At 37.4% G+C, this 12,974-nt stretch overlaps 1 protein-coding gene across 1 annotated transcript; it reads right to left on the bottom strand.

The window, feature by feature from the left end:
- Positions 1-7,556: 7,556 nt before the first annotated feature.
- Positions 7,557-12,506, bottom strand: LOC147867340 (uncharacterized). Its single transcript, XM_087315129.1, has 5 exons — positions 12,383-12,506; positions 12,199-12,294; positions 12,020-12,090; positions 11,790-11,858; positions 7,557-8,071 (listed from the first exon to the last, which is right to left on the bottom strand). Exons 1-5 carry the CDS (start codon positions 12,465-12,467, stop codon positions 7,877-7,879), a joined length of 516 nt encoding a protein of 171 aa, XP_087171255.1. The 5' UTR covers positions 12,468-12,506; the 3' UTR covers positions 7,557-7,876.
- Positions 12,507-12,974: the final 468 nt, after the last annotated feature.

The raw sequence follows: 12,974 nt of genomic DNA on the forward strand, positions 1-12,974 counted from the left end.
TGCATGGGCAATCCCGAAACGCTCCCTTGTCACAAGACACACGAGCAAATAAGCACAAACGACGATAACATATAAGACATGTAGGTTTGAAGGCCTTTGTGAAAGGAGAGGTGCATGGGCAAGCCCGAAACGCTCCTTTGTCACAAGACACACAAACAAATAAGCACAAATGACGATAACAAATAAGCACAATCAAGATTTACACATAAGACAAGTAGATGAAAGAAAACATTAGTTTATATCAATATAATAGATTCTTTTATAATATAAGAATCATGTTGCAATGGGTTGGATGCGAATATGAAGGACTGTTTATAAATGAATGGGGGAAGAGAGGTGGAGGAAAGAAGAGAGTGGAGTATAGAAGGAGTTTCTTTGTTGATGATGCCTCTCGATGTTGTTGATCCTTCTTCTTCCACTTTCCAATTGAGTAGAGCTTCCACGTTCCTTCTCCCTCCCCCCCTTCTTCACTAGAATAGGCTCTTATTTATAGGTTTAGGATTGCTTGCCTTTTTCCCCTAAAATAAAGCTAGTCTAGATGAGTCGACTTTCCTTTTCCTCACTATTTCTGTTTTCTAGCCTCAAATTTCACATGCAAGATATTCTTGGAAATCTCTTTAGGTTAGCTTTCTTATGCATCTTTTTTTTTCTAATTCGGACATTTGGCGAGGAAGTTATGAGCTTTTTACTCGACCTTGCTCCTCATATCCACGGCTAGCTTTTCTTTTCCCATCTTTTTCTCTATTTTTGTCTACTTTCAAAAACCTCTTCTAACTTTTTATCCTTTCATTTATTACTATAGTTCACTTAAGAAAATTAGTTTATTTGGACACAATTTTATTCTCTTTTGAGGGTGGTTTCACACACTGTGTTGAAAACATCAGGACAACGTGAGGACGGCAGAAGGAGTCGGTTGCTAGGACTGGCTACACCTGACACAACGGGCCGACCTCAAGTTGAGCTTGAGGGGGAGTGTTGAGTGAGCAAGCTCAACATGGCCTAGACTTTCTAGGCAAGCCGATAGGTCAGATCAGAGTCGATCCGGTTGATTAAGCCTAGTTTCTAGACCAGATGCCGGATCGGCTAAAGATGCCGGATCGGTGTAAGAAGCTGGATACCAGATCCGGATGTCGAATCCGAATGACGGATCCGAACCGGATGACGGAGCGGTTGTGGAAGCCAATCCAGAACGTCACACATGCCGATTAGACCTATTCTAGGAAATAGGCCTAATATAGGCAATTAGTGTCAGAGGCTCTTTTAAGACCATTGAAGTACATGTTAGTACTTCATGACAGCCCTATAAGTTTGGCTTGTATATATAAAGTGCATTTGAGCACTATTGTTTGTACTGAGAGCATTTTGGTAATAGAAGTTTATTATTGTCTTCTCATGGGCCAAATTTGGCCTTAGAAGACGTTAATATTTCTTTCTTTCTTTCTTTCTTTCTTTCTTTCTTTCTTTCTTTCTCCCCCTTACTCTATGTTTACCTAACTATTATATTTCCGAATAACCGATCGTGTACTTTGTGTCTTCCGCATACACTTCCGCACATATTCTTCTTTTTACAACTTGAAATGGAATTTCCTTTTTTACCTTAGAAAAATTGGGAACACAAACCTTTCCATTATGTTACAAGAGGACATTTGCAATGTAAAACATTCCTTTTGAGGATGAAGTGTTTATGGCATCTATTTGACTACAACCAAGTAGGTCGAAGAAGGAGATCAGATGGTCATGTACGAAAATAGTCTCGACAATCAATATAGCTCAATGAGGAAGTTCAAGAGGCGGTTTTTTGCGGTCATATATGATTATCAAAGGAAATGATAACACCACCTACCACCTTGCTAAATTTGATAGGAGTGGGTAACCTTAGTTCGATATTCTCGGTACATAGAGGAGAATGTGCAAGTTTGGTTGGAGTGGATGTCATGATGTGGTGTGTGCAAAGGTGGAATATAGAGAAAAGCAAGAAAACATGGACAATGTAAATATAATCGAATAAAATCTTACAACTTAAATAGTCCACTATAGAGCTTATGGATAATATAATAAAGATGATGTCAATGGATTAATGGATAAGGCCATTGATTGTGTGGGAGAATATGTACTATCCCAGTCCTAGCAGGTGTGCATGCATTAACTACCCCTTCTAAGCATCTTGATGGAAAGGGGTTATGTACTAAGCATCCTGATGGAAAGAGGTTAAGTAAGTATTTAATGCAGTAGGTGAGCATCTTCTCTCGCGTAGTCTGTCGCTTGCATGCATTCCTATCTTCAGCTTCTCTCCCATGACACGTAACGGTGGGATGTTGTATGCTTGCATTCTCCTTCCTGTGTGGGTGCGGTGTTTCTTTTTTGTGCCTACATGGGCGTTGTGTGCTCCTCTCTCCGAGCTTGTTTCTCGTTCTTTGTTTTTTCGTTGTCACGTGCATGCTTAGTGGAGTGTGCTCCTTTGCAGCATGCATGCTTCTACTTTGCATGCGTGCTCTTTTGTGTTTGTGCTCTCTTCAGTGTGTTATGTGTCATGCACTTTTCCTACTTACTCACCATCTTTGTGGTGTGGGTGGCGTGTCGTACATTTCGGTGTGCTCTTTCTCTAGAGTGTCTTATGCTACATGCACTTGAGTTAGGCTACCCCCTTGCATTCGGCTTACACCATCTTGTTGTCATGTTGTTGCATGTGGCGTGGATGAATAAATAATCGACGAAATGCTTGTGAGCTCACGAAGTGAATGGGACATCCACACATGCTTGGCTAAGTCTTCCCTCCTTTTTCTTTTTATTCCTATTTTATATATTACATCAAAATTACTTCCAAACTAATTAAAGAACATAAGGAGAAATTGACATCAACGTCTAGAGAAGAGGATTATCATTGCGCAAGTTTTGGGTATTCGTCCTCGGCGTGTTGATCTTCGATTGTTATTACAAGCTTCTTTAAAACAAGATATTGACAACATCACGGATATTCAAATGCTTGGTCGGAACTATTATCAAGTGGAGTTCGAGCTTGAACGGATGGTACCAATCTTGCTAAAGAAGAAAACAATGGCAATCAAGGGAGGATGGGTATTCTTCCACAAATGGACTCACAACTTCTCCGCAAATCAGGTACTTCATGATTTAGATTCATATCATACATGTGTGTCAGTGTTTCCCAATCTACGTAAACAGTGGGTGCCATTTGTGCATCTAATTGCCAGTATTATTGGCACAGTCTTGGAAACTTATGATAAACCTCGTCAGAACGACGATAAATATATGGGAGCTACATCAACAAAACTTTTGATTTCTAAGTCCACAATTTTGCCCTCAAATATCTTATTGCCTAATCTGCTTGACTCCAGACAAGAATCTTATTCTCAAAGAATTTTGTATAGGGGTTTGCCAAATCAGTGTTTTCGGTGTTTTGGATTTGGTCATTTGGCAAAAAATTGCCCAAAATATAATAAAGAGACAGATAAGCATGTACCCAATACAACTATAGTCCCATCTCAGGCTAGATCTAAGGGTTGGACTGAGGTCGGTCATAGGAAAGTATCTTCACAATTATCTTATGACAAGCGTCATCAAGTGTCAATTAATAATTTAAAGGAATTTCCCCCCTTACAGAATAGATATTCTACTCTCTAAGTAGAAGAGGATCGGTCACATGAAGTGAATATGTCAGATCAACCATCAACCCATTTTTCCCAAAAGACAAACTTACTTTCTACTAAGTTGCCTGAGACTTTCCCAAGGTTAATAGTAGGCCAACCACCATTGAAAATTGTTGAGAACTAGCAGTTGACACCAAATGTTAATTTGGATTCATCTAAAAAATTAAAAGGAAAAGTTGTCTCTGCTCAAGATATTACAAATGTGGAAATGCCTCCAAGTGTTATGGGAATCGAAGCAGACCAACAAATCGATATCGGTGTTTCTGGTAGTTCAGTTCCCTTTGATAAGCTTGTAGGAAAATCTATTTCTAGTCAATCAAATATGATGGGGGTTGAAATGGCTCAAGGAGTAGATAAACTCCCTTGTGATGGATATCAATTTACAGTTTCACAGGATACCTTGACACGTCAGACCCCTCAAAAGCAAGTTAAGGATCATAGGGTACATAAGCATGCAAGGAACTATCTGCTTTTAAAACGACAAGCAAGAGCTCAGGAGGTTGCCCAGAAAGGCCGCCAGGATGCTCTCCTTGAGAAAAGGACACCAATAAAATCTGTGTAAGATGGACACCTTCCATCTTCTTTCCTGGAATGTGCAAGGCTTGGGTGGTCAGGCTTTTCGTAGATTTAAAGGACTCTTACGCGCAGATTTAGGTATTGCTAATGTAGGAAATATTGATATTCTTTTTTTACAAGAGCATCACTTATGTATGGATAGAATTCAGAAGTATGGATCTATTTTACCAGGACGGTGGACTCACTTCTAGATTCCCGCTTTTGGCCCCACTGGCCGTCAGGCTGGACTATGCATTGCAATTAAACAACATTTGCAGTCTATCATTGTGCCAACTACTACTATTATGAATAAAAGGGCACAATTCCTGATTGTAAAAATAAGATCCCAAAAGGTTGGCCTTATGAATCTCTATGCCCCAAATTCTGCGGCCGAAAGGGCAAAGTTATGGCTATCTCTTTCTGATTATGTGAGTTTAGCGGATTGTTGGTTGGTAGGAGGCGACTTTAATATGATTGAGGATGTTGCTGACAGACTGGGAGGTATAACTATTACAATTTCAGGATGGGAAGCTAAGTGTTAGGATTACTTTTGTTTTACTTATGGGTTGCTGGATTTATGGAAGGTGCATTCATTTTCACGTATGCAAGGATCCCTTCCGTTTTCTAGATCAGATGGAAGCTTGGTTGCTACAAATTTGTCTCGACTAGATAGATTTTATGCTAGTAGCATTGTTTGGGAAGTAGGTGGATCCATAGGAATTATTCCAGGATCAGTTATCTCTGACCACGACTCTCTGAAGTTACAGGTTACATTTACTAAGAGGCGATACTCGACACAATTGCGTATCCCTCCTACAATTTTATCTTAAGATAGTCATCGGATGTCAATCATACAAATATGGTCAAAATACAGTTTCTCAGATGACTATTTGCTTAGCAATATGACTCATGCCATACTCGATACAAAGATTCTATTCATAGAAAGAGTTTTAGCATCTGTTTAACACTGCAATTCAGATATTGCTAACTTGCGGCGTGCTTTGGCAGCATTACAACAACTTTTGGAAAGATATCCAACTTCATCTATATTATGTTGTGATTTGCAGCAAGTAAAAAGCAATCTAAAGGAAAAACAGGAAGCAAGCTCAAGTTTCTTTTACCATCGTAATGTTGCTCGTTGGTCTCAAAGGCAAGATCGGGTCAATAAGGAATTCTTTAATCAATTTAAACGAAAAGCTAGACCTCTTTCTATTACTTCTTTGAAGTAGCTTGATGGATCCTATATATCAGATGGCTCTGAGATGCGAAGTATAGGCTCGGATTATTATCATAACTTATTGTCTGCTGAATCTTTTACGATAGATAATTTTTATAAGCAACAAGTTGTTCTTGCAACTATTGAACAGAAGGTTACAGATGTAATGGCCTCTCAGTTATTACAACCGTTTACATCTCAAGAGGTATTTGTTGCAGCTAAATCCTTAGGTAAGGATGTTTGTCTCGGAAAAGATGGAATAGGAATTGGCTTTTATTTGCATTATTGGGATTTGCCCCTGTTTACAATGGTAGCTCAAGAGCCTCAATGGCAATATCGACTTCCATGGACTCTTTGAATATCACAAATGTAAACATCCTCGTATTTTATATCAGTGTATAAAGAAAGTTGTAACCTTCTTGGTTGCTAGGTTCAAGTTGTAGCCTTCGAGCGTTTTGTTCTTAATACTATTGAAGAAAATCTTATATAAAAAAAAAAAAAAACATAAGGAGATACATGATGAGGTTGTATGTAAAGAAGTATTTTTAGACGCACTTAATCGTTTAGTAAAAATAGAGAATGATATGAAAAAATGGGTAAAAGAAGCAGAATCACACAAGAAAAAAGATAAGGAAGAAAAAGATGCAGTTAAGGTAGAAATAGAAAAACTCAAAGTAGGAAACGTCAACCTCAAAAATAACTCAATGACTTCAAGGTATCTAAGGAAGATGGTGAAATATGCTCCATAGTGAATATTAAGGAAGAGATAAAAAAAAAGGTTAAAGAAGAAGTAAACAACATCATGCAATTAGCTAAAACAGGTTGGGTAAATGTAGTAAACGAAACATTAAAAAGGAAATAAAGTAAACACTACCCTTGTGGAATAGAAAATGTAACAAGCTCAATGCCTAAATGTATGTGTTACTGGACTCAAGGAAGGTGCATCTCCCGATGAAGATGCACAAGGGAAAATGTCAGGGTACATAGAGGCCCTACCAATCACCAAAACCTGGTGGGCCAGATGTGACACCATTAGAAAGAGGGCCTTAGTCCTTCATATTAACAACTTAGAATCTAGAGTCAGGATTTTTAAGAAGAGACCAAGTCTTCGAGGACTAGGAGGGGACCCTATCTACCTAGATGAAGACCCCACTAAGATGCAAATTGAGTATTGCAAGACTTATATGCTACGAGTCATGCAAGCTCGTAAAGAAGGGCATCACGCCTTTTACCAAGACAGACGAGTGATAACAAATGACCCTACCATCAATTGACGACACATGGCCCATACGATAGAAGATAAAATCAATGTAGCAATATTGTTTCGAAGTAGCTACATAATAATATAGAAATACTAAAAACAAACCAATAAGCCTATTTTATGTGGGTAAAAGTCCTCACTAGCACAGAACAATCAATATTTATTGCCATTTGTTACTTTGTCTAAAAGGATCATAATAATACCCAAACATTCATAACCTACCTCCTCTTAAGTACAACCACAAGATGGATAAAACTTTAATCTCTCATGAGGACCATAATACAGTAATATGCTAAAAAATATGACAAATATAAAGTTGACATAAATAGATCAACCCACTAGAGCGACTCAGATCTAAAATGTTGCACTATAAGGAACACTTCATGCAATTCTCTAAGTTAGGTTTTCTTATACAACCAAAATATCTACATACATTCTTACCAAATGCACTAAGGGTGGATCTCTAGTTAACCTTGTATTGAAGAATGATTAGTGATGGATCCCAAGCATCCAAATCAAGAATGCCAATTTGTTTGGTTAAAGCTAACTCTTGCAACTCTTCCATTTACTATTAACTATTCATATCATGATACCAAGACAAATTGGCCACTATGATGCAACATGGTAGATGAAAAACTTACCATATACATCAATGTGTATTCCAACAATATCATGAGCTAAAAAACATGAGTACACAACTAGATAGGTTTGAGATACCATGACTATCTTAATTTAAATCGTTGCAAACATCCCTATTATTACAATTTCGTGTGATCAGAATTCGTATTGCTGTTGTAATATGCATAAATACAAAATTAGATGTAAAGATGTTTTAGGTTAAAGCACAGTGAGAATTAAAGATCCTAAGAAGCAACCAGATTGTCTTGTCATTTTGCTTCAAACAACCTCGTCTACCCACCAAAAATGCTAACAGGAAAAAAAGAATTTATGACACCTACCCAATCCTGAAATCTGGTATTTTGGTCTTTGGGCTTTTCATTTATATACACAGTTTTGGAAGAGTGGAATAGTTTTTAATCTAAACAGTTTCCCACAAAAATATTGATTTATTGAGCATCCCAAAGACTAGGATTTCAAGGAACCTCAAATATGAAGTTCCATATATAGTGCATCACTGTGGAGGTTCACCCATAAAACTCTGAAAATACCAACTGGAAACTAATTCAATGCTTCTATGTTTGGTCGTTTTGTCCGTCCACATTGCAATATATTCTTTTTATCTTCTTCAGTTTCTGACTCTCCAGTATCCGAATTGGCATTTGTTTCCACGACAGAAGATCTACCACCTACTAACCTCTCTGCAGCTAAAAGTGCATCTGGTGTGTGAAGATCAGCTACACCTAAAGCTAGATCCTGGCATTTTAAAAAGTATATGGCATAAACTTGTAAATTATTACCACCACACATGTTTAGGCAATCATTAGAGTACATAATTCCCAGATAAAATGTGAAATGTGTATATAATAAATAATAAATAAATTTATATGCATGTGTATGTGATATACATATTTGTGTACGAATATATACATGGATGTTCCTTTTGAACACTTAAGTCACATTTTGGTATTTTGAACATCAACACAAATATATGTGGTATGTGGGGACATAACACAGGTCTGTATGTGGCGGTTTGCAATTTCCCACTAGTAAATTCAAGGTTAGCCTTTATTTGTAAGTCCTTGTATCTAACATCACATAATGGCTAGGTATGGTTTTGAAACCATCAAAGTATTGTATAAGTAGGCGCACTTCAAAGAATGGGGTAACTACTAAGAAGGAATAAACCTCAATGTTTGACACAAATGAAACTCTATATAAACTTGAAGCAGAGATATAGAAGTTCGTAGGATGAAATTGAAAAAGAGGACCAATGAGAACCAAAGATTGAAAGGCTAACAAAGATGGTTGGGCCTTGGGGAGCAACCATGAAAAAATCAATATAGAGATCACAAAAAGACAATTCATTTATCACCCCCACGGTTTTTAAAACACCTTTGTATTACCATAGTTGCTTGATCTTGACCCTCAATTCATAAGTCTAGCGAGGTACAGACTTACAATAATGATATCGCTTAATGTTTACCAATGATATGTTTACATTACGACATCATGTTATGCCTATTTGTCTAATCCTATCCTATTTCTTTGCTAAACATCTGTTTCCGGATGACTTAGATGCTCTTTTTCCATTTAACAAGAAGAGACATACACATGTACTTCACAAATTTCTATGAGCTCCTGAAATGTATTTGCAACATTTAAGAGTTATCTCGTCGATAAACTCAACCTTTTCATTCTTCCTCGACCGTTGTGATACAATCACCATCTTTGTAATTATAAGGAGAGAAAACCACTTCTATAACATCGACTCTCAATCAGGCATTGGCTCAACAAAATAACTATAATTTCAACCACAACTAATACAGCATCGTTTTTTGAGGAAAACTTCATCAAGTCCCAACAATCAAACCATGAAATCGACATGGGAGACCTCTGAACAGGCAATTTAACTCCCAACCCAACCACAACCACCAAATGAGATAGCAACAATCAGAAACTTTGTAGAAACATTGTCAGAAACATCTAGGACTTACGAAGTTTTGTGATTATTAGACGAGGAAAACTCTTGCATACCATCTAGTCTCAGTCAACATTTGACTATGAAAAATAAATTATATTCTTACTACTACTAGAGAAGAAGTAACACTTTTTGCGGAAGATTTGATCAAGTCCCAGCAATGAACCAATGAAATCAACCTGGGGAGCTTCCAAAGGTCAGCAAACTCCCAGTTGAAGAACCAATTTAGCTACATTTTACCATTGGAAAACCTAATATAAACAAAACAAAATCTTCTGATGGTTTTGGACTCTCTAAGTCCTAATTTCACATCTAGAATGCCAATTATCCATGAATAAGGAAGTTGACACCTTAGTTGCTGCCAAAAGACCATTGTCCCTTTTCTTATTTCTTTATTGATACTTAATTGAAGAGGATAAATGTAGTTTAAGAGCATTTAAAAAGCTGAAACCCATATGTAGAACTTCCAAGGTATCTTGATTGCACATAGTGGAAAAGCCATGTGCAGATGTTTCAAGGTATTCTTGACAGATTTGGCACTCTAAAATGACTTTATATCCAAGAAGCTACGTTGTTCAGTGGACATACTGTTTGCCTGAATGACGAGAATCTCTTTTAGTATTTCTTTATTGGGTATGTAATAATAAAATATAAAAGAGAAAATGTGATCAGGTTATTTCTGCCATAGATCCAATGGCACAACATTGTCAGATGTTGCCTTCTCCTATTGGATGTTATACATATTTTTACGATACACTAGATGTTCTTTTTTCTCTCTATATGGACAGAACATACCACTGTGCCAAAAAGTGGAGACCCCATGATACCAAGCAACTATAGGACAATCATGATTGGCGATTACTTAGCTAAATTATAAGGCTCAATCCTAGAGTCAGAATTGAGTATATGGGCATAGCAAAATGGCTGCCGTTCAGCTGGACAGGCAGGCTTATGAAAGGGGTTCACAACTTTGGATCACATATTGACTTTGACCCCCCCTTATCAAAGAGGGCAGCGCCAATAATATGAAGATTTATTGCTACTTCTTGGATTTACGAAAAGCCTTTGACACTGCTGTGTGCTCAGCTTATGCAATGGCTAGAAGCCCTTGGTGTCCCTACAGATATGCGATAGGGAATCTATACATTGTACAAATCCATCTCAAGAAAAGTGTTGTTTCCCAATGGTTTGTCAGAGGCGGTGGCTAGCACAATCAAAGTAAAACAAGGATGCCCACTATCACCCACTCTCTTTGGTTTCTACATAGATGCGATATCACATTACATAGAGAGATTCGGGAGTTCAAGAGCATGCTTAGCAGGTCTAACCATACAAATATTACTATATGCTGATGATATTGTGCTGATCTCTGACTCTCCAAAGGGACTACAAAGACATCTAACTGCCTTAAAATTATTTTGTACAAACAAAGGTTTGTCGATAAATATGGATAAAACTAAAGTGATGGTGCTTAACACCACTCAAGCATGGGTAACAAGATAAAAACCAGAACTCTTCTTGGAAGAGGAAAAGGTGGCATACCTAGGTGTAACATTTACGAGACATAGGTTCTCCTTATGAGAGGCTGCCTGTGCCCGACTTTCTCATGGATATTCAGCCCTTGGTGCCCTCAAAAGACAATGTGCACATTTGCAGTTTCAAGAGCTATGAACTAAACTGTAGCTATAAGATACACTTGTGAAACAAACTCTTCTCTATGGAGTAGAAACATAGGGACCGAGTCTTAACAAGGCAAATAACTGGAAAGACTTAAGAGGGGCCTTTACTGTCAATGATTGCCCGCATGATTAGGAGTAAAGCATTAGTGCCCCATCATATAATCCAGACAGAGATGGGAGCAGCCCCTATTCATCGTGGTATTATTCCAATTAATTACCTGCAAGACAACTTGCTGAACATGGAGACATTCATTGTTGGTATGCTGAAATGCAGCAATGGTCCAAGTCAAATGGCATAAGCATAAATGCATTACCCCCTCATTCCAATATAGCTTGCACTATCCCCATCTAAACAGGACCAAAGTGGAAAAGAATAATACTAGTGGGCTGTATCAATCATGTCATCATTTGATTCCACACTTGGACAATAAATAACACTTCTCTTAAAAACAATCCCAAGCTTATGAACAAAAATCACATATACATGTAATGGAAGCAGATATGAATATGAAAAACAATTATGTTACAACCCGATGCTTTGCACTCTAGACCTATCCAAAAAAGTAAATGTTGAGACTAGACATAGACACTGATAAAGAAGGGCCTCTTAAATCAAATTCAAATACTATGCTTTCTTTTCACACTCCATTCTTTTCTCTCTTCTTTTTAGTTTTTTCTTTAGGGTTGTATTCATGTTTTTTGCTTTTTGCATTTTAAGGTTTCTCACCCATTATTAACACTATGCTTACAAACACTAGGAAGATATGACTACATTCGACAACGAATATATTGAACATTTCATTAAATTATTTACCATTTCCACGTAAGGTGTATTGTCATCATCCTTCAAAACTTCAATGTTAAACCCATCTGCACCTTTTTCCTACATCCATGTTATAGCATGCACCCGTGTTATACACACATGCACGTATTTACATATAGATAGATCGATAGATATTTATATATTGATACACTGATGTGGAGAGATTAAAAATGTAACAAGTCTTGATTCTTGATTTTAAGATTTTGCAAAGAAGAGAATACCTTGATTTCCATCTTAAGCTTTTTATTGGATTCATCCAGGATTGGAAGGAAGGCTTTTACTCTATTGAGAACTTCAAAAAAACAAATGAAATATTGAAAAAGTCGGAAATCTCAAAAGCAATGATGAAAATTAAGTAAAAATCACTTCCTATTCTCATAATTAAATAATAAATATTTACCATTGCTTTCACCTAAGTTCTGTAAGAAGTCCTGAGCATTTTTCTTCTTGTCCATATTCTTTTCTTTTTCTTTGCAAATAGAGAGTAACTTTGATCCTACATTTTGTCATGATAGAATGAGGAAGAAAAGCAGGGGGCAGAAGGCAGAAAGCAAAAGAAAAATAACAAAGGGAGAAAAATATACCTGGAATGGGAGAAGTATAATCGCTGTGCTCCAGACGCAGAAGGTCCTTGTTTCCATCCGAAACCTGATTTCCTAGAGAAACCATAGAGGGTATAGAGAGGAAACAAAAAGAGGCAGAAAGAAAGAAAGATATAATAACGTTTTGTAAGAGGCCAACATGGCCTATAAGACCAAACAAGAGATTACATCTTAAGTGTTGTCTCGTCTTTGAGAACAACAAAAGAGAGAGAGACATAGGGGGCAGGGGTTTTGAAGGGCGAATGAGGCTAGGGTTCAGAAAATAAGGTTTTGGTTAAACTACATAAATAGCCTCTCCAGCTCCTCCTCTTTTTCCTCCATCCTCACCAACTAAACAACCAAGGTCAAAGAGATTGTCACTAGCAGTAGTATTAGTAGAAGTACTAGTAGTATTAGTAAGAACCCTGAAATGAAGTGATAATCGATCGTCTCAATGCTCCTCCTCTTGCTACCTCCTGCCTCAAGACTTAACACTTCTACTCGGCTTGCTACATGAACTCCAAGGCTTCCCCACTCAATGTGTTGTCATAGGTTTTAATGGAGGCCATCTTGTCCAACTAGTTACCATCTGTAC

The sequence above is a fragment of the Azolla caroliniana genome, unplaced genomic scaffold (genome assembly GCF_043228905.1).
Source record: "Azolla caroliniana isolate FFs.n. ecotype wild unplaced genomic scaffold, voAzoCaro1.0.p SCAF_2, whole genome shotgun sequence".
Lineage (NCBI taxonomy): Eukaryota > Viridiplantae > Streptophyta > Polypodiopsida > Salviniales > Salviniaceae > Azolla > Azolla caroliniana.

Bases quoted from the DNA above. Each gene is read 5' to 3' on its own strand.
- LOC147867340 (XM_087315129.1), bottom strand. From the start codon at position 12,467: ATGGTTTCTCTAGGAAATCAGGTTTCGGATGGAAACAAGGACCTTCTG. The intron at 12,091-12,198 runs GTAAATATTTAT...GTTTTTTTGAAG, and splicing joins GAACTTAGGTGAAAGCAATG to TTCTCAATAGAGTAAAAGCC. The intron at 8,072-11,789 runs GTAAATAATTTA...TTAAAATGCCAG, and splicing joins ATACACCTTACGTGGAAATG to GATCTAGCTTTAGGTGTAGC.